Here is a 21,637-nt window from a genome sequence, read left to right on the forward strand (position 1 = left end):
CCTGTGTTGCTCCTCAGGTCTAGGGTCGTTAGTCTTGCTCCCCTGTGTCCCTGCTCAGGTGTGTGTGTTGCTTATTGCTCCCTCCTGTGTAGCTTTTCAAATCAAGGGTCGTTAGTCTTGCTCCCCTGTGTCCCATCTCAGGTGTGGGTGTTGCTGACTGCTCCCTCCTGTGTTGCTCCTCAGGTCTTGGGTCGTTCGTCTCTCTCTCTCTCTCTCTCCCCTGTGTCCCTGCTCGGGTGTGGGTGTTTCTGATTGCTCCCTCCTGTGTTGCTTTTCAGGTCTAGGGTCGTTAGTCTTGCTTCCCTGTGTCCCTGCCCAGGTGTGGGTGTTGCTGATTGCTCCTTCCTGTGTTGCTTTTCAGGTGTTTGGTTGTTAGGCTCTCTCTGCGCTGTTTCCCTGCTCAGGTCTGGGTGTTGCTGATTGCTTCCTCCTGCGTTCCGTCTCGGGTCATTGGTCACTGTCTTTTGTGTCTCTACTCAGGTCTAGGTGTTGCTGGTCTTGCCCTTCAGTGTCTCCCCTCAGGTTCGGGAGTGTCGGGTCTCTCTCTCCTCTGTCCCGGGTGTTGCTCATCTTGCTCTCATGTGTCCAGTTTCTCAAGTCGGTGTGTTTATCTCTCTCTCGAGTCCCTCCAGTATTGGTGTCTTTGATGTCTCCCTCCTCTGTCTGCCTGTTTTGGTCTCTGTGTTGGTGTCTCTCTTTCCTATGTGCCTCTTTAGGTCTGGCTGCTGTGACTGATAGCTCTCTTCTCTTTTCTTTCAGGGTTGTTGGGCTCTCGTGTACCCTTTGTTGACTTTCAGGAGGAGGACTACACTAACTCGCATGGTGCAGTGACAAAGACTCCCCCCGCACCCGCCCTGCAGACAGGGGCAGCCTGGTACCCCTGGTACGAATGGCAACAGCCACCGGAGCAAGAAGTGGCCCTCATCCGGAAGATCTACCGGCGCTACCTCAAGAAGGAGGAGGGACCTGCGTCCCAGACCACAGAGGGCCCAAGTGGATAATCTATTGAGAGCTAGAGTGATGCTAGGGGCGCTGTGGGATGAGCGAGGCGGTTGGAGGTTCGCAGGAGGAACAGCACTGGGGAGACGTGCAGGATCGACGTCCGCAGTGGCACTTGGGGTGGGGGCAGCAAGAGCGGGGATCTCTTTCTGACCCTGATCATTCTTTCTGTGGAGCAGGATGAAAGGACTGACTGTGTGTGAATCAACACTTATGTAATAAAGTTTACTTCTTGACCATCTCTGTACAGTGGAAAAGAAAATGCTTTTTCCTATGTCCTGAGCAGGTCAGCTTTGCTCATCACTGAGCGATAGCTGCGCTGCCTCAGACTGGCGCCCCACGTTCCTTCATACGCATGGAATGTCCTTGTCTAGACAGGATACAATGCTGGCTGGGATAAGTGGCTAGAAAGCACGTGCCACCTCCCATGCCTTTTAGCCTCCAGGCAGGAGGATTGGTTCAAAGGTGGCTTCGACAAGAGGCAATGATCTCTGGGTGGCTTCGACAAGAGGCATGGATCTCGGGGTGGCTTCGACAAGAGTCATGGATCTCGGGGTGGCTTCGACAAGAGGCAGGGATCCCTGGGTGGCTTCGACAAGAGGCATGGATCTCGGGGTGGCTTCGACAAGAGGCAGGGATCTCGGGGTTTCTTCGACAGGAGGCAGGGATCTCTGGGTGGCTTCGACAAGAGGCGGGGATCTCTGGGTGGCTTTGAAAAGAGGCAGGGATCTCTGGGTGGCTTCGACAAGAGGCAGGGATCTCTGGGTGGCTTCAACAAGAGGCAGGGATCTCTGGGTGGCTTCGACAAGAGGCAGGGAACTCTGGGTGGCTTCGACAAGAGGCAGGGATCTCTGGTGGCTTCGACAAGAGGCAGGGATCTCTGGATGGCTTCGACAAGAGGCAGGGATCTCTGGGTGGCTTCGACAAGAGGCGGGGATCTCTGGGTGGCTTCGACAAGAGGCAGGGATCTCTGGGTGGCTTCGACAAGAGGCAGGGATCTCTGGGTGGCTTCGACAAGAGGCATGGATCTCTGGGTGGCTTCGAAAAGAGGCAGGGATCTCGGGGTGGCTTTGACAAGAGGCAGGGATCTCGGGGTGGCTTTGACAAGAGGCAGGAATCTCGGGTGGCTTCGACAAGAGGCAGGGATCTCGGGGTGGCTTCGACAAGAGGCAGGGATCTCGGGGTGACTTCGACAAGAGGCAGGGATCTCGGGGTGGCTTCGACAAGAGGCAGGGATGTCGGGTGGCTTCGACAAGAGACAGGGATCTCGGGGTGGCTTCGACAAGAGGCAGGGATCTCGGGGTGGCTTCGACAAGAGGCAGGGGTCTCTGGGTGGCTTCGACAAGAGGCAGGGATCTCAGGGTGGCTTCGACAAGAGGCAGGGATCTCGGGGTGGCTTCGACAAGAGGCAGGGATCTCGGGGTGGCTTCGACAAGAGGCAGGGATCTCGGGGTGGCTTCGACAGGAGGCAGGGATCTCGGGGTGGCTTCGACAGGAGGCAGGGATCTCGGGGTGGCTTCGACAGGAGGCAGGGATCTCGGGGTGGCTTCGACAAGAGGCAGGGATCTCTGGGTGGCTTCGACGAGGCAGGGATCTCGAGTGGCTTCGACAAGAGGCAGGGATCTCGAGTGGCTTCGACAAGAGGCAGGGATCTCGAGTGGCTTCGACAAGAGGCAGGGATCCCTGGGTGGCTTCGACAAGAGGCAGGGATCTCGGGGTGGCTTCGACAAGAGGCAGGGATCTCGGGGTGGCTTCGACAGGAGGCAGGGATCTCGGGGTGGCTTCGACAGGAGGCAGGGATCTCGGGGTGGCTTCGACAAGAGGCAGGGATCTCGAGTGGCTTCGACAAGAGGCAGGGATCTCGGGGTGGCTCGACAGGAGGCAGGGATCTCGGGTGGCTTCGACAGGAGGCAGGGATCTCGGGTGGCTTTGACAAGAGGCAGGGCTCTCGAGTGGCTTAGACAAGAGGCAGGAATCTCGGGGTGGCTTCGACAAGAAGCAGGGATCTCGGGGTGGCTTCGACAAGAGGCAGGGATCTCAGGGTGGCTTCGACAAGAGGCAGGGATCTCGGGGTGGCTTCGACTAGAGGCAGGGATCTCGGGGTGGCTTCGACAAGAGGCAGGGATGTCGGGTGGCTTCGACAAGAGGCAGGGATCTCGGGGGTGGCTTCGACAAGAGGCAGGGATCTCGGGGGTGGCTTCGACAAGAGGCAGGGATCTCGGGGGTGGCTTCGACAAGAGGCAGGGATCTCAGGGTGGCTTCGACAAGAGGCAGGGATCTCGGGGTGGCTTCGACAAGAGGCAGGGATCTCGGGGTGGCTTCGACAAGAGGCAGGGATCTCGGGGTGGCTTCGACAAGAGGCAGGGATCTCGGGGTGGCTTCGACAGGAGGCAGGGATCTCGGGGTGGCTTCGACAGGAGGCAGGGATCTCGGGGTGGCTTCGACAAGAGGCAGGGATCTCGAGTGGCTTCGACAAGAGGCAGGGATCTCGGGGTGGCTCGACAGGAGGCAGGGATCTCAGGTGGCTTCGACAGGAGGCAGGGATCTCGGGTGGCTTTGACAAGAGGCAGGGCTGTCGAGTGGCTTAGACAAGAGGCAGGAATCTCGGGGTGGCTTCGACAAGAAGCAGGGATCTCGGGGTGGCTTCGACAAGAGGCAGGGATCTCAGGGTGGCTTCGACAAGAGGCAGGGATCTCGGGGTGGCTTCGACTAGAGGCAGGGATCTCGGGGTGGCTTCGACAAGAGGCAGGGATCTCGGGGTGGCTTCGACTAGAGGCAGGGATCTCGGGGTGGCTTCGACAGGAGGCAGGGATCTCGGGGTGGCTTCGACAAGAGGCAGGGATCTCGGGGTGGCTTTGACAAGAGGCAGGGATCTCGGGGTGGCTTTGACAAGAGGCAGGGATCTCGGGGTGGCTTCGACAAGAGGCAGGGTTCTCAGGGTGGCTTGGATAAAAGCCCGAGAGTGTGCGTCATAGTATTTGAATCCAAGTGAGCACCTAAACAAAGACTCCCCCCCCCCCCCACTACAAGTAATAATGTTACTATTCCTTGACAGAGTCCCTGAGGTCCGACTCATCTTATGTAGGCCTCGACTCATCTGGACTAATGGAGGCCACCTTCTTCCTTCAAACAATGCAAGTCGTCATCTTTCTCGATTCATACAGAATCATTGTCATGTCTACTACTATATGCAGATGTCCCCTCTCTGGATCTTTTTTAAAAACTGTGAAAGCATCAAACACTTAGATCGATGACACAGACGTAACCATCAATTCAACATTTGTCTGGGTTAGATGTCTACTTTCCACCATATCATGGTTGATTAAGAACACATACCGACACAGAACCAAAACAGTGTAGTCTGAATTAATATCCTTTTCCCTTAAACTTCTAGGACGCATAACTTGATGCACATAATCTATGTCTGACATTCCTAAACATATCAGAAATTCCCATTTCTCGTAAGGTTTAGTATATAAGGCCGAATACTTGTCAGGAGAGGTCCTTCTCCCAGATTATCGCCTGAGATTCTGTATGAGATGGTCTCACCTATTTCCAGTGCAACTTGTAGATACAAGGACCAGGTTAATACTGGTGGAAATGTTACCTTCCGATGTCTCCGGCCTTCAGGGAAAGCAGATAGTGAGCTGGCTTTGAGATAAAGCCTATGCAAAACCGTTGGTTTAGGCAAGAAAAATTCCAGTGGCAGAAGTTCTGAGTTTCACACCCTGGAGATCTTCAGCATCGACCTGGTCCTCTTTGAGGGGCGGAGTTGAAGTGGCCTCGGTGGCAATGGATTCTGGCATCCAGCGGAAAATGTAGCATGTGCTACAGCGACGCCAGGTCCACTGGCGATGCACCCTCAGTGGGTCAGTTGGCAGGTTGGTCTGTGTCCATCTGTTCTACAAACAAAAGTTTTCAAGACCCACGTTTTTAGGGTTTAGACAGGAGTATACTTTAGCACCAGGCAAGGATTCCAAGACCTCAAGAACAGTACTTGAGGGACAGGACTCACTCCACAGTAGCCACCACCAGGGTCCAGGGCAGTCCCAGTGGAAACTGGTCAGCTGGGCTCCTCAAGGGCGGAGGGGCTTCTTGCATCTCTTGTGTCCCTGTTGCTTAACAGGCCAACCTGACCCTTAGAGTTCACCTATTTGGTCTGGATGCAAGTCGGAACAGGCCCGGCTCCTATAGGTCTCTCAACGTAGTCCTTGCTTAAAGCTTAACGCAGAGAAAACAGATGCCTTATTCTTCAACCAGCCAGCACCTCCACATTCTAAGCTCTGGTGGCCCTCAGAGCTGAACCTCCCCACCGATCCCAGTGGATTCGGCCAGAAATCTGGGGTTTAAATTTGGCAACGACCTCTCATCCGAGACCCAGGTTTGCCATGTCTCCCCTTCTTGCTTCTGGAAGCCACTTCCCGGCTAGACTATTCGACCAGTCTATATCTAGGGCTCCCAGCTGCCTGGTCCACAGGCTACAGATAATACTAAACGCCCTAATTAGGAATGTGCCATTCCGCCATCGCATCAGCCCGCATTTGCGGCACCTCCATTGGCTGCCAGTCAATAGGAGGATCAAGTTCAAGTCGCGCGCTCTGGCATACAGAGCCACCAGAGATCGGGCCCGGGCTGTCTGAGGCAGAGTTTGCAACGTTACCATCAAGACCAGGTCATGAGATCAAACCATCTGAAACTGCTCAGGGTTCCTCGCTTCCAGGATAGGTGGCAGAGCATTTGCGGTGAGAGCAGCGAAACTCTGGTATGCTATGCCCCTCCATCTCTGCACGACTGAGCCAGAACTGGCCTTCAGGAAAGCAATAAAAATGTGGCTTTTTAACCTTCTGTAGCTTCATCCACCTGATTTTCCTCACTGTGAATCTGCTTCCCAGTGCCAGGACACTTCCGTTGGAGGTAGCCGAGCACGTTATAAACTTAATTTATTATTATTTATTTCCATTTTCCACAGGTTCTGTAGTGTTATGAAACGGGTAACCAGGGGTGCCACATTTACGCCTGGTACTAGCCTGTGGCTATGGTGATTCCTGGCCCCTCCTTAACCAATAAAGAACAATTTACCAGGTATAACCCTTCCTACATTTAAAGCAGTTCCTATTTGCCATCAAACAATCCCACACTGGCTTCTCTACCAAAACCTTTCTTCCTCCGTACAGAGCTCCCTGTGCCCACCTAGAGGAGTGGCCGTGGCAATGGGTGTAAACTCTCCCCAAGGTCACTCTAAAACAGTTCTGGCGCAGCTCTCCCACTGGTTTTGGACCCAGCCTGGCTAGGAAGATAAAAGGGAAGAAAACGCAGGTGTGAGCTATATCTGCCAGTGACATGGTAGGCATCCTTAGAAGATATGTAAGGGGCTTGGGAGGAGCCCCTAGGCCATCCTATCGAGGGATGGTCAACCTCTTCCCAACGCCTACTGTCACTGTCCTGGGAGCAATGGACCACTCCATACAGAGAAGCCATCAACAGTCCGGTGGCAGATGAATACTTAACAGAAAGGTCTCTAGAAGCTTTAGGCGGGAGACCAGATGAGCTGCTGATTGTGCCTTTTCTGTAAGAGTTAAACAAAATCCAACTTGATGGGAAAATCTGATTTAAAAAAAATATATATTTTTAAAAGGAGTCCTTGAAGTGTTTTCCTAGCTGTTACCAATCGAAAATTAGTCTTGTATGGAATAAAGTATCCCAGTGCTTTCCTATGCACAGCCAGCCTTGTGTAGGTGGGTATAGGTTTTACGGCATTTTTTGCAGTAAGGACATTATGTAACCTTAGATTTCTATGTGTTGTTCTTTTAAATACGGTGTATTTTGTCTTAGGGCTTGTACGGCCTGCATTAGGGTGACTCGTTAATATTAAAAAGGGATGGTTTATGCCATTCAAAAAGGTTATTTTGACCAGTCAAAATGGTAGTCTAAAAACTGTCCCCCACGCTGCAGGGGCAGACTTGGAGCCACATTTTACATTATCACTATAGCAGTGGCACAATTTATGCTGCAGGTTCATTAGTGACATTTAACTTGCTAGCCCTAGGTGCACTTGGTACCATATACCTAGAACGTATAGGTAAGTTAAATATGCCAATCTGAAAGAGACACGTTATTGATAGATTCCTTACCTTAGAATATCCCCAGGCGTCAGACTGGATCCGGAAATTTTTGCGTAGCAGTCCCCATGCGCGTCGGTAGGCGTTGTATGCGGCTCCGCGTCCGTCGTGGGCGCCGTGATGACGTCGTCGGAGTACTTAGACGCCGCCTCCGCGTGCTGACGTCAGTTCTTCTTTTTTCTGCGCCAGCAGCGCAGATCCTTTTTGATCTTTCCTTCGAGTCTTCGACTCCGAATGGTGCCGGTAGGGATGCCAGGTTTTAAGCCTTGTAAGGATTGCGACCGACTGATGTCGGTCACGGACCCTCATCGTCTGTGTCTCCACTGTCTCGGCGTCTATCATGACGACAAAACCTGCTCCGACTGCCAGACCCTAACCTCGAAAGCTAGGCGGGAGCGGTCCCGCAAGCGACTCAAGCTCCGGCAGTCGGCCCGCGCCATGAGAGGTCCCGGTCCGGACGGAGGTCGAGGGATCAGTGGCAGGAGCGGAGCCACCATAGCTCCGGGAGTCGACATCACTCCTCAGGGTCGAAGTCGTCAGGTAAGCACAAGAAGTCGAAGAGACGTCATCGCTCTTCCGACTCCCCCCGACGCTTGCACGACGCGGCTGGAGGTTCGGGTGACACCGCCCACGCAGCTCCGTCGAAGGCGTCACGTCCAGCCCCACACCCTCCGGTCACTGCGCGACGCCGGAGGAGATCGAGCGCTTCCTCATGGCCATGAGGTCCCTCACCCCTCCGACGGGCTCCGCGGCGCCTTAGGGCCCAGCGGACCCGTCTGGGGGCCCTAGCGGGTCGGGGCTTCGGCCCCGATGCCGCCGGCGCCTTCGGGCCTGGCGCCGCAGGGCCCCACTGGATCCGCTTCTGGATCCAGGTCATCGCCGGTTGACTTGACGACCTCACCGGCGCCGGTCCCTCAGGTGTCACCTCCGGCGCCGTCTTCGGGCGGCGCAGTCTCCGATACCTCCCTCGCTCCGGTTCCGGTGCCAGAGCGGCGCCGCTCTCGACGCCGTTTGGAGAGTTTATCTCCCATGAGCCGGCCCCATCATTTGACACCCCTGAGTACCAGGAGATGGGTGATGAGGAGTATTGGGAGGGGTCTGAGGACCCTCTGACAAGGGAGTGTCAGTCCCAGGAGGACTGGACAGGTGAACTTGGGGAAGCCAGTGGTCTGGACACCTCACCAGACACTGGTTTTGTCTCAGGCAACCTACAGTGTGGTGCTGACGCGGGCGCCCAAGGTCTTGGGCCTTGAACTCCCCGTCGCGGCCGTGAGGACTAACCTCCTCACTGAGGTCATTAAACTGCAGTCAAGCTCGGCTGAGCTTCTGCTGCCGTTTAATGAGGCCTTGACCGACGTTCTTTTGGGTACTTGGTCCAGGCCCGCTACAGGTTCGCCGGTAGATAGGAACGTGGCCAGACGCCACCGCCCGGCCCCGGACGACCCTTGTTTCCTGTCCACCCACCCCACCCCTGAGACCCTGGTGATCCAGGACTTCAATTCCCAGACCGCATTCCCGTTGGCTCCGCCTGACAGGGAATCCAAGAGGTATGAGCAATACGGCAAGAAGGTGTTCTCCCTGAGTCTGGGACTGCGGTCTTCCAACACTGCATGCCTCTTGGGCCGTTACAACCTCTCTCTGTGGGATACGGTCGCAGACGTGCTGCCAGAATGCCCGTTGGAGGTACAAGCTAAACTCGGCCAAGCCCTTGTGGAAGGCCGAGATGCGGCACGTTATTCTATCCGGTGTGGACTGGATACCACCGACTCACTGGGCAGAGCGATGGCAACGATGGTGGCGGTTCGTCGCCACGCCTATTTAAGGTCCGCCAATTTCTTGGCTGATGTCCAGAACACACTCATGGACATGCCGTTTGATGGCCGTCACCTTTTTGGCGACAAGGCAGACCATGTGCTTGAGCGCTTCAAGGACTCCAGGGCTACGGCCAAGTCCTTTAGCCTCTCGGCCCCGCGCCAGCAGTCGGGTGCTTTTCGCTCCTTTTGTGGCCAAGGAAGGGGTGTACCCACACGTTTCTAACCACGCACCGCAGAGTAATACCCAACGCGGTGGGGGCCGTGGAAACCACCGTGGCGGCAGTCGAGGACAACGGCGAGGACAGTCCACACCTTCCCCCGCAGCATCTGCCTCAAAACCCTCCTAGTCCGTGCTTTCAGGCCCATTGGTCGCCAATGGGGGGCAGGGTTCGCCATCACCTCCTACACTGGCGCACAATCACGTCAGACAGGTGGGTGCTTCAAATCGTCCGAAGGGGCTACTCCCTCCCCTTCAAGGCGACGACTCCAGCCATGCCACCGCAGAACCACCGTGTATCGGGGGATCATTTGCGACTTCTGCAGGAGGAAGTTACGGCCCTCTTGGCCAAGGAGGCCATCTAGCCCGTTCCTGGGCCAGAAGTAGGGTGTGGTTGCTATTCCCACTACTTTCTGGTACCCAAGAAGGGCAAAGGGGGCCTACGCCCTATCTTGGACCTCCGGATCGTCAACGGCTTCCTCCGGAAGGAGAAGTTCAAAATGCTGACACTGGCTCAGGTCTTAGCTGCCCTGGACCCAGGAGACTGGATGGTAGCGTTGGACTTGCAGGACGCTTATTTCCACATCCCCGTCCTGCCGGCCCACCGGCACTACCTGCGGTTCACGGTTGACCACGAGCACTTTCAGTTTACCGTGCTCCCCTTCAGCCTTACCAGCACCCCATGGGTGTTCACAAAGGTGATGGCGGTGGTCGCAGCTCATCTGCGCAGGTTAGGGGTTTGTCTTCCCCTACCTCGACGACTGGTTGTTGAAGGCGGGCTCGCCCCAGACAGTCGTCAGCCACCTCCAGACAACGGCAGACCTCCTGCACCAGCTGGGATTCTCCATCAATGTGCCGAAGTCACACCTGTGCCCCTCTCGGAAGCTCCTCTTCATCGGAGCGGTTCTCGACTCTGCGCAGTTTCGGGTTTATCCACCCGAACGGCGGGTTCGGGATATTCAGGCTCTGATTCCACTCTCAGCCTTTATCCCCGATCTCGGTCAGGTTGACGCTGCGGCTTCTGGGGCTGATGGCCTCCTGCATCCTTCTGGTGCATCACGCCCGGTGGTGGATGCGGGCTCTACAGTGGGACCTGAAGTTTCAGTGGGCCCAGCATCAGGGCAACCTCTCAATGTCCTGATCTCGGAGGGCACTGCGAGACAGCTGCAGTGGTGTCTCACGGACCGCGATTGGGTCAGCGGGAGATCCCTCTCCCTTCCCTAACCGGAGCACGTAGTTGTGACGGACGCGTCCTTCCAGGGCTGGGAAGGCCACATGGGAGAGGCGGAGATCAGAGGCCTCTGGTCTCCGGTGGAGTCCCGGCTCCATATCAACCTTTTGGAGCTACGGGCGATTCGTCTAGCACTCAAGGCATTCCTCCCCTCTGTTCGGGGGAGTGTAGTGCAGGTGTTCACAGACAACACCACCGCCATGTGGTACTGCAACAAACAGGACGGGGTGGGGTCGTGGACCCTTTGCCAGGAGGCTCTACGCCTCTGGCAGTGGCTGGAACATCAGGGCGTGACCCTGGTGGTTCAACACCTGGCAGGTTCTCTGAACGCCAGGGCGTACAAGCTCAGCCGTCGGTGCATGATGGATCGCGAATGGCGTCTGAACTCGGACGTGGCACAAGGCCTCTTTCAGCAGTGGGGAGAGCCTTGGTTAGATCTATTCTCCACAGAAGAGAACGCGCAATGTCATCAGTTCTGCGCGTTGAAATTTCCAAGGTGGCACTCGCTCGGAGACGCTTTTCGTCGCGAGTGGAGTTGCGGTCTGTTGTACGCCTTTCCGCCTATACCACTTCTGCCCTGAGTGCTGAAGAAGATCCAGCGCGACCAGGCCCAAGTCATCCTTGTGGCTCCGAACTGGGCATGAAGGTACTGGTATCCAGAGCTACTCAGTATGTCAGTCGATCCCCCGGGTTCGTCTGCCTCTTCAGGAGGACCTTCTGTTGCTGCAGCAGGGGACGGTCCTCCACCTGAACCTGTCCAGTCTCCACCTCCATGCTTGGAGATTGAGCGGCGACAGTTGAGGCCATTTGACTTGCCTACTGAAGTCTGTAATATCATTCTGGCAGCCAGGCGTCCCTCCACAAAATCGGTATACGCCTGCAGGTGGAATAAATTTGTGGCATGGTGCACAGCAAAGGCTGTGGATCCACTTCCTGCCCCTCTTTCTGAGGTTCTTCTCTTCCTTCTCTCTCTTGCCCAGCAGGGCTCTGCTCTGGGCACTATCAAGGGCTACCTTTCTGCCCTTTCAGCCTTTCTAAGGCTGCCTGATCAACCTTCTTTATTCAAGTCCCCTATTGTAAATCGTTTTCTGAAGGGCATTGTGAGAAATTGGCCTGATATATGATGCTCACTAGTTCTAGTGATCACCTTGTATCAGTCCAAACAACCCTTATGGTGATTGGTTGTAAGTCAACCTTATAGACCAGCTATCCTAATGGTAGCATGGACAAAGCAGTCTTAGGCTAAACTCTTTTGGCATGTGAAGCCAGCTGTTTTACCACAATATAACCCCTTGAATACCAGATGAAAGGACACCACACAGGTTGTTATGAAAATAAACAGTATATTTATTAATAATAACACCTCTGAACTCTTTATGAGGTCAGAGGGCTAAGCACATGACAATCTCTTAAGAAAAATAAGTTGCACAAAATTACAATGGTGCCCTAGGGGCACGACAAACCATACACTAAGTCAGTGGGATGTGAAAGTCGATTAAAAGGAATGGAGCTGTCCAGAGGCTGTAGGATCGTTGGGACCACGCTACACTACCACTAGGTAAGTAATAGGAGGCCCACGGAACGTGTGTGCAGAGTGTGAACTCACACGCGAGATGCGTAACAACGTCTATGGACAGTACAGTTCAAGAAAAAGGTGAGTACGGACAATCCTGACTAGTTAGGACTAAAACTATTGGAACTGGACACTAGGAGAGTCAATCTATCCTTGAGCACTGAAATGCTCTTGTTACCTCACCCACGGGCTGCGGGTGCATAGGTGCAAAGTCGTGTCGGGTTCCGGCGTTGAAGTCTATGGAGCCTGGAAGAAAAGATGCTGCAGGCGACCAGGAGGGAGATGTCCGGTGCGATCCAAGGGTGGATCGGTGAAGAAGAGGACCTGAAAGCAGAGGGGACAGTGTTCAAAGTCACTAGCCAGTGACCGGTGTGGAACCAGGAAGGAACCAGGTGCTGTCGTCGCGATCAGGTGAAGAGTGGACACTTGACTCTGCAGCCACGTGGACCAGGAGGTGTCTTCGACCACCAGGATGGAGGCACGAGCTGTCCCACGCAGGCTCTCGCTGTCGGCGGTGTTGGATCCGGAATCGGCGTCAGCAGGCCTTGGCAAAGGCAACCCACGCGGTGAGTGGAGAAAGCGTCTGGTGCGGACTAGGAGAGTCCGGGGTGCCCCTCTTTTGGAAGGGAGCAAGGGCCAGTCTGGAGCAGCCAGACCAGAAGTGAAGATTCAAAGGTTCGTCGTCTAGGAGGCCACTAGCCAGCCGGCAAGTGACCAGACAACGCGTCGAGCAGCAAACAAGCAGAAGGGCCCCACGCAGATCTCGTGGAGGCTGGAGGGCTGATATTTGGTGCAGGAGCTGCTCGGGGCTGGGGCTTCTCAATCCCCAAAGCACTTGGTCGAGTTTACCTCGGGAGTCGTGCTGGAAGCGAAGTGCAGGTTCGTTCAAGATGGCCGGTCCCACGTGTCTCGTCGCACCCACGGGTCTCAGCTTTGCTGCAGATGTAGGTTGAGGTCAGAGGGGTCTGGGAATCCGGGTCTCGTCAGGCTCTGAAGTCTGGATCCTCGAGGGAAGACGACAAAGTGAAGTTGCTGGACGTATATGGTATAGCGTTATCATGGAACAGCTATTAGGACTTGGTTCCGCAAGCTGCAGACGGGCTCAGCTCATGCCAGAGCACCATCTCACATAATTCCAAGCACTCTGCCTTCAGGATTGATAAGGCCTGCCATAGGAGTGACTGATAGGAATATATGTGTCCATTTTAGGGTTAGATATAGGTATACTATATCTATAGCAAAGGGTGATTACACCACCTTGCCCTAGCTGTCATGCAGCCAGTTATGTCAGTTTTAGATGGCCAGCCAGGGGTGGCATAATACATGCTTCAGCCCCTGGTAGGCCCTGGGTACACCTATGCCCTGGATACCTAAGGTATGCTGTACAGGGACTGATAAGGTGGCCCAGTACCAATTGGTAAATGCACCTAAAGTACATGGTTGTCAATTTAGAGAGAGAACAGCTAGGCTGTGGGTCTGATTAGCAGGCCCACAGCCAGGGAAAGTCGTAAACCAGTGAAGCAAAATGCAAAAATCTGGGGTGACCATAGGATTGCAGACCCCACTCTCCTACATAACCCCCCCCCCCAAACTTAGGGACATTAAACTAACCTTGACCAGGTGAGTCTTCCTGTTCTAAGTGGAAATACCTGGAGAGACCATCTGCATTGCCATGGTCAGTCCCTGGTCTGTGCTCCACTGTAAAGTCCATCCCCTGTAGGGAAATGGACCACCTAAGAAGTTTGGGGTTTTCACCCTTCATCTGATTTAGCCATAAGAGGGGCTTATGGTCGGTCTGAATCTTGAAGTGAGTTCCAAACAAGTATGGCCTCACCTTCTTCAGGGCCCACACCACAGCAAAGGCCTCCCTCTCAATAGCTGACCAACGTTTCTCTCTAGGGGTCAGCCTTCTGCTTATAAAAGCAATGGGCTGGTCATGACCATCAATATTCAGTTGAGATAGAACAGCTCCCACACCCAACTCAGATGCATCTGTTTGGACAATGAAGGTTTTGGAGTAGTCAGGACTCTTGAGAATAGGTGCAGTACACATGGCCTGCTTTAGGTCATCAAATGCCTTTTGACAGCTAACTGTCCACTGAACTTTCTTTGGCTTTTTCTTGCTTGTCAGGTCATTAAGTGGTGTCACAATGGACCCATAATTCTTGACAAACTTCCTATAGCAACCAGACAGGCCCAAGAAAGCTCTGACCTGTGTCTGGGTGGTTGGAGGAGCCCAGTCCTTTATGGCCCGTATCTTGCTCTCCAAGGGTTGAACCTGGCCTCCACCCACAAGGTGGCCCAGGTACACAACCTGACTGCCCTATCTGGCACTTGGTGGCCTTGATAGTGAGGCCTGCCTTTTGCAGGGCCTCCAAAACTTTCATCAGGTGATCCTCCCAGGTGGAGCTAAAGACAGCAATATCATCTAGATATGCTGCACAGAAGTCATCCAACCCAGTAAGAACTTGGTTCCCCAACCTTTGAAAAGTGGCAGGTGCATTTTTCAAACCAAAGGGCATCAACACAAATTGGTAATGACCTCCTGGGGTAGAAAATGCTGTCTTGGCCTTGGCATCCTCAGCTAACCTGATCTGCCAATAACCAGCTGTTTGGTCAAATGTACTTAAGAAAGTTGCAGAAGCCAACTTGTCTATCAGTTCATCTGCCCTAGGTATTGGATGGGCATCTATCTTAGTGACAGCATTGAGACCCCTGTAGTCTACACAAAACCTCATTTCTCTCTTACCATCCTGGGTGTGAGGTTTTGGCACTAGAACTACAGGACTAGCCCAAGGGCTCTCTGAGGGTTCAAGACTCCCAATTCCAACATCTTTTGTACTTTCTTTATGCAGTCCCTGACGTGGTCAGGTTGCCTGTAGATTTTACTCTTTATAGGCAGACTGTCTCCAGTGTCCACCTCATGGGTGCACCAGTTTGTCTGACTGGGGGTCAGAGAAAACATTTGTCTGAAGGATTGAGAACCTGTTTACAATCCTCTTGTTGATGTTCAGAGAGGCTGTCAGAAAAGACTACACCATCTACTGACCCATCATCAGGGTTCTGAGTGAGTAGGTCTGGGAGAGGGTCACTCTCTTCCTCCTGCCCCTCATCTGTGGCCATGAGCTAGCCCATGTCCTCCCTGTTGACAAATGCTTTGAGCCTATTCACATGAAGTACTCTGTGAGAGCTCCTGGGAGTTCCCATGTCCACCAAGTAGGTGACTTCTCCCTTTTGCTCAATGATGGTATGGGGTCCAGACCATTTGTCTTGGAGAGCTGCTGGGGCCACTGGCTCCAACACCCACACCTTCTGTCCTGCATGGTAAACAGTTAGGACAGCCTTTTGGTCATGCCAAGCTTTTTAAAGTTCTTGGCTGGCCTCAAGGTTTTTAGATGCCTTCTCCATGTACTCTGCCATCCTGGAGCGGAGACCAAGTACATAGTCCACTATGTCATGCTTAGGCTTTTTGAGAGGTAACTCCCATCCTTCCTTCACAAGACATAGGGGTCCTCTTACAGGATGCCCAAACAGAAGCTCAAAAGGGCTGTAACCAACCCCCTTCTGTGGGACCTCTCTGTAAGCAAACAGGAGGCAGGGTAAAAGGATGTCCCATCTTCACTAAGCTTTTCAGGTAACCCTTTTATCATCCCTTTGAGGGTCTTGTTGAATCTCTCAACAAGCCCATTGCACTGTGGGTGATAGGGTGTGGTAAATTTGTAATTTACACCACACTCCTTCCACATTGCAGTCAAGTATCCTGACATGAAGTTTGCACCTCTGTCAGAGACAACCTCCTTAGGAAACCCCTCTCTGGAGAAGACTCCAAGTAGGGCCCTGGCCACAACAGGAGCTGTAGTGGTCCTAAGGGGAATAGCTTCTGGATACCTGGTGGCATGATCCACTACCGCCAGTATAAATCTGTGCCCAGATGCTGTTGGGGGGGGGGGGGGTTCATTGGTCCAACAATGTCAATCCCCACTCTTTCAAAGGGAACCCCCACCACAGGTAGTGGTATAAGGGGGGCCTTTGTTGTGCCACCTGATTTGCCACTGGCTTGGCAGGTGATACATGAGCGACAAAACTCTTTAGTGTTCTCAGACATATGAGGCCAGTGAAAGTGTGGGGCAAGCCTGTCCCAAGTCTTGTTCTGGCCTAAGTGACCTGCAAGGGGAATCTCATGGGCTAAGGTGAGAAGGAAACCTCTAAGAGACAAGGGGATGACCAGCCTCCTGGTAGCACCAGGCTTGGGGTCTCTTGCCTCAGAGTATAGGAGTCCATCATCCCAATATACTTTATGGGCACCTGTAGCATTCCCTGCAGCCTCAGCAGCAGCCTGCTGTCTGAGGGGTTCAAGGGAGGAACAGTCTAACTGGGCCTGTCTCAAGTCTGCCCTGGAAGGTCCCCCTGTCCCAAGAAACTCAACCTGTTCAGGTTCAAGCTCTTCTAGGACAGTTCCTTCTGGGGTCTTGGGGTCAGCCTCCTGTGAGGGCTGATCCTCAACCTGAGACAGGGGGGAAGGCTCAGCCTTACCCCTACTGCTCTTCCTCTTGGGTAGTGTCTGGTCCATTCTTCCAGGATCCAGCACTAGTTCAGCTGGGCATTTCTTGGCCTGTGACCTGGTCACAGCAAGGACATGTGAGGAGAGACCTAGCATTTCTACATGAGGCCTGTACTCCACATCTGACCACAGTGAGGATTCCAAATCATTGCCCAAAAGACAATCTACTGGGAGGTCTGAACTAACTACAACCCTTTTGAGGCCAGTTACCCCATCCCCAGGAGAAATTAACAACTGCCATACTGTGATTGGTAGTGACATTGCTACCATTGGTCACTAGGTAATCTGAACCTAGCATGATCTGGTCAGGGTCCACAAATGTTGGTGTCACCATAGTGACACTGGCACGTGTCCCTGTAGGCCTGAGCCATCTTTCCATTGATTAAAGGCGTTTGTCTGTATTTGCCCAGAGTACTAGGACTTATAGTAGGGGTCATATCCATGTCCCCAGTACAAACAAGAACTGCTTGAGTAGGTATTCTCACTAAGTCAGAATCCACCTCAGTTCCCAGGGTTAACCCAACTATAGCCTTGGGAGGTACACTACCACTACTAACTGTAGTAGGGGGTGCAGGTGTCTTAGGGACAGTAGTGGTAGGAGTTTGGCCTTTCTTGGTGCACTCACTAAACCAGTGAGTCTTACTTTTACAGTATTGGCACCATGGTTTCTTAGGACCATCATTCTTCTTCTTTTGGGAAGTTTGGGACTCACCCTCCTTAGGTTGTTGGGGCCCTGTTGAAGACTTCTGGTCATTTTGCTTATTCTCATTACCCTTCTGGTCTGCTTTCTTCTGGCCACCACCCTGGTTCTGGTGCTGCTGCTTGACCCATCTGTCTGCCTTCTTTCCCAATTCTTGGGGAGAGGTCAGATCTGAGTCAATCAAGTGCTGCTGCAACAACTGGTTCTGACAATTATTTAAGATTTGTTCTCTCATAATTAGATTATACAATACTGTGTAATCAGTAACTTTACTTCCCAGTAACCAGCCTTCTAAAGCCTTAGTGGCACAATCAACAAAGTCAGTCCAATCTTGAGCCTGAGTTTTCTGGGTGTCTCTGAACATTAACCTGTACTGTTCAGTGGTTAAGCCAAACACATCAATCAGTGAATTTTTCAAGACTTGGTAATCATTAGCATCCTCATCTCTAACAGTGAGGAGCTTATCTCTACCTTTACCTTCAAAGGAGAGCCACAATATAGCTGCCCACTGACTCTGGGGTACCTGCTGCACTTTGCAGGCTCTCTCCAAAGCAGTTATCCACTTGTGGATATCATCTCCTGTCTTATAGGAGGGCACTATTTTGCTCGGGTTTCTGTTATCGAAACTCCTGTCCCTATCCCTAGGGATATTGCTGCCACCAGTGGGGACTACCCCACTCAACTGTTGCTCTCTAGCAAAGGCAAGCTTCTCTTTGGCCAGGGCAAGTTCTTCCCTTTGGATCCTCAGATTAGCCTCCTTCATCTTTGCCTCGTGCTCTCTTCTCTGAGGGGAAGTCATTCTCCTCTGAGAAGAGGCATGAGAGTGCACAGATCTATTGGAGTCCCTAGAATGAGATCTATCTCTTCTAACCCCAAAGTTAGGCCTGCTAGTGGATGGCACTGGGGGTCCCCCAGATCCTTCCCTATGAAGGTCTAAGCTGGCCCTTGTGAGTCTGCTGACTATCACAGAACCTTTGTCTGCCTCATCCCCAGATGGTTCCTCATCTTCCTCCTCCTCTACATCCTCTGTTTCAGGGAGATCTGGATCACCACAAGTACCTTCTAAGGGGGGCATGCTCCTATCTGGATTAGAGCGGTCTGTGTTAGCAGCGCTTCTGGCATCATATGTCTCTAAGAGACCTAACAGAAAAGGAGTGGTAGGGTTAGAACCCTGTTTCAATTTCCTGGAGGTACACAATTGTCTCATCTCCTGGAAACTGAGAGCTGCATATCTGGAAAGGACCTGTGGAGGGTCACTAACCACTAGGGGAGTCTCTGTGTACTCTCCGTGGGTAGACATTGTTTCTAGTGAGGTGTAAGTGATGCACCTACCTACACTATGGGTTTTCCGACTGATCCCTTGCTAAGAGTTGTAGTCCGGGTGTGCTAGGCCCTTTCTACTACAACAGCTGGTTCAGTAGAACTCAGAGTATTTCTAAGCTTGTTATATGTACCTAGAGTACCTTATGTGATATTTCAAGATTATATTTGGTAAAAACCGCAAGCTCAAATCCCAACCGCTGCACACCAATGTGAGAAGTTGGCCTGATATATGATGCTCACTAGTTCTAGTGATCACCTTGTATCAGTCCAAACAACCCTTATGGTGATTGGTTGTAAGTCAACCTTATAGACTAGCTATCCTAATGGTAGCATGGACAAAGCAGTCTTAGGCTAAACTCTTTTGGCATGTGAAGCCAGCTGTTTTACCACAATATAACCCATTGAATACCAGATGAAAGGACACCACACAGGTTGTTATAAAAATAAACACTATATTTATTAATAACAACACCTCTGAACTCTTTATGAGGTCAGAGAGCTAAGCACATGACAATCTCTTAAGAAAAATACAACAAGTTGCACAAAATTACAATGGTGCCCTAGGGGCACGACAAACCATATACTAAGTAAGTGGAATGTGAAAGTCGATAAAAGGAATGGAGCTGTCCAGAGGCTGTAGGATCGTTGGGACCACGCTACACTAACACTAGGTAAGTAATAGGAGGCCCACGGGATGCGTGTGCAGAGTGTGAACTCACACGCGAGATGCGAAACAACGTCTATGGACAGTACAGTTCAAGAAAAAGGTGAGTACGGACAATCCTGACTAGTTAGGACTAAAACGACTGTGGAACTGGACACTAGGAGAGTCAATCTACCCTTGAGCACCGAAATGCTCTTGTTACCTCACCCACGGGCTGCGGGTGCATAGGTGCAAAGTCGTGTCGGGTTCCGGCATTGAAGTCTATGGAGCCTGGAAGAAAAGATGCTGCAGGCGACCAGGAGGAAGATGTCCGGTGCGATCCAAGGGTGGATCGGTGAAGAAGAGGACCTGAAAGCAGAGGGGACAGTGTTCAAAGTCACTAGCCAGTGACCGGTGTGGAACCAGGAAGGAATCAGGTGCTGTCGTCGCGATCAGGTGAAGAGTGGACGCTTGACTCTGCAGCCACGTGGACCATGAGGTGTCTTCGACGACCAGGATGGAGGCACGAGCTGTCCCACGCAGGCTCTCGCTGTCGGCGGTATTGGATCCGGAATCGGCGTCAACAGGCCTTGGCAAAGGCAACCCACGCGGTGAATGGAGAAAGCATCTGGTGCGGACTGGGAGAGTCCGGGGTGCCCCTCTTTTGGAAGGGAGCATGGGCCAGTATGGAGCAACCAGACCAGCAGTGAAGATTCAAAGGTTCGTCGTCTAGGAGGCCACTAGCCAGCCGGCAAGTGACCAGACAACGCGTCGAGCAGCAAACAAGCAGAAGGGCCCCACGCAGATCTCGTGGAGGCTGGAGGGCTGATCTTCGGTGCAGGAGCTGCTCGGGGCTGGGGCTTCTCAATCCCCAAAGCACTTGGTCGAGTTTACCTCGGGAGTCGTGCTGGAAGCGAAGTGCAGGTTCGTTCAAGATGGCCGGTCCCACGTGTCTCGTCGCACCCACGGGTCTCAGCTTTGCTGCAGATGTAGGTTGAGGTCGGAGGGGTCTGGGAATCCGGGTCTCGTCGGGCTCTGAAGTCTGGATCCTCGAGGGAAGACGACAAAGTGAAGCCGCTGGACGCTTGATGGTGCCTGCAGTTGCAGGGTGGACACTCCTTGCCCACAAGGGAGATTTCTTCAGTCTTCTGTGGAGCAGAACGTCTAAGTCCAGAGTTTCATTTTTGTGAAAAAACAGGGGCCCCTGCCTAAAAGGATAAACCCTAGCAAGGAAACTAAACTTGTTTATAAAGAGGAGATTAGCACCGGGTTATGTGCACATATTTACATCACACTAGTGAACGCTAACAAATAAAGTCAATGCCTAATTGAATTTTGTATGAAAGTATTTTTCTTTTCTTTTATCATGATTATGTACTTTATTCCCATATTTGAAGCAATTGATATCAGGCTGAAAAATTATTTACATGTGTATAATACAAATTAGTGCTTTACAATCCAAAACAAATTCCAGATAAATTATTTCAAATAATACAGAATTAATTCCCCTTCAACGCGTTTCGGCGGTTAGCCTTCCTCAGGAATTCTGTATGTACAAGTTGATACTTTTAGTAAGGCTGGACGAAGCCTTGATTGGTGTCTTTATCCAGAGACTCTCGATTGATTTCGGTTTTCTATAGTTATTTCTGGCTGTGGCCACCTGGGTCTAAGCCCAATTGGATAGTGGAGAATTGTTGCAATCCCCAATTAATTGTATAGAGGACGAGCCACGCTGTGATGTGTCTCAGGAAAGGTATAAATTCCCATCTTGAGAAGCGGGGTTTCCAATGATTATTGGTCCCAGTGTAGCCCGTCCGTGCGGTGGTCTTCTGGATGGTAATTTATACCTTTCCTGAGACACATCCCAGCGTGGCTCGTCCTCTATACAATTAATTGGGGATTGCAACAATTCTCCACTATCCAATTGGGCTTAGACCCAGGTGGCCACAGCCAGAAATAACTATAGAAAACCGAAATCAAATAGAATTCAATCGAGAGACCCATTTTGCTAATGCCCATAAACCATAGCACCTCTCAGACACACAGGCCCTCACTCACACACCCACTACAGACCCAAGCAGCCCCTCACTCACACACCCACTACAGACCCAAGCAGCCCCTCACTCACACACCCACTACAGACCCAAGCAGCCCCTCACTCACACACCCACTACAGACCCAAGCAGCCCCTCACTCACACACCCACTACAGACCCAAGCAGCCCCTCACTCACACACCCACTACAGACCCAAGCAGCCCCTCACTCACACACCCACTACAGACCCAAGCAGCCCCTCACTCACACACCCACTACAGACCCAAGCAGCCCCTCACTCACACACCCACTACAGACCCAAGCAGCCCCTCACTCACACACCCACTACAGACCCAAGGAGCCCCTCACTCACACACCCACTACAGACCCAAGGAGCCCCTCACTCACACACCCACTACAGA

At 52.6% G+C, this 21,637-nt stretch overlaps 1 protein-coding gene across 2 annotated transcripts in view; it reads left to right on the forward strand.

Annotated features, from left to right (window-relative positions):
* The window catches only part of MRPS18B (mitochondrial ribosomal protein S18B), a 95,367-nt gene extending 94,127 nt beyond the window's left edge, over positions 1–1,240 (forward strand). For both annotated transcript variants that reach the window (XM_078641703.1, XM_078641702.1), the window contains exon 7: positions 760–1,240. In XM_078641703.1, coding sequence (XP_078497829.1) covers positions 760–790 — 31 coding nt within the window. In that variant the 3' untranslated portion in view covers positions 791–1,240. The remainder of the gene's footprint in view (positions 1–759) is intronic.
* Positions 1,241–21,637: the final 20,397 nt, after the last annotated feature.

The sequence above is a fragment of the Lissotriton helveticus genome, chromosome 5_1, assembly GCF_964261635.1.
Source record: "Lissotriton helveticus chromosome 5_1, aLisHel1.1, whole genome shotgun sequence".
Lineage (NCBI taxonomy): Eukaryota > Metazoa > Chordata > Amphibia > Caudata > Salamandridae > Lissotriton > Lissotriton helveticus.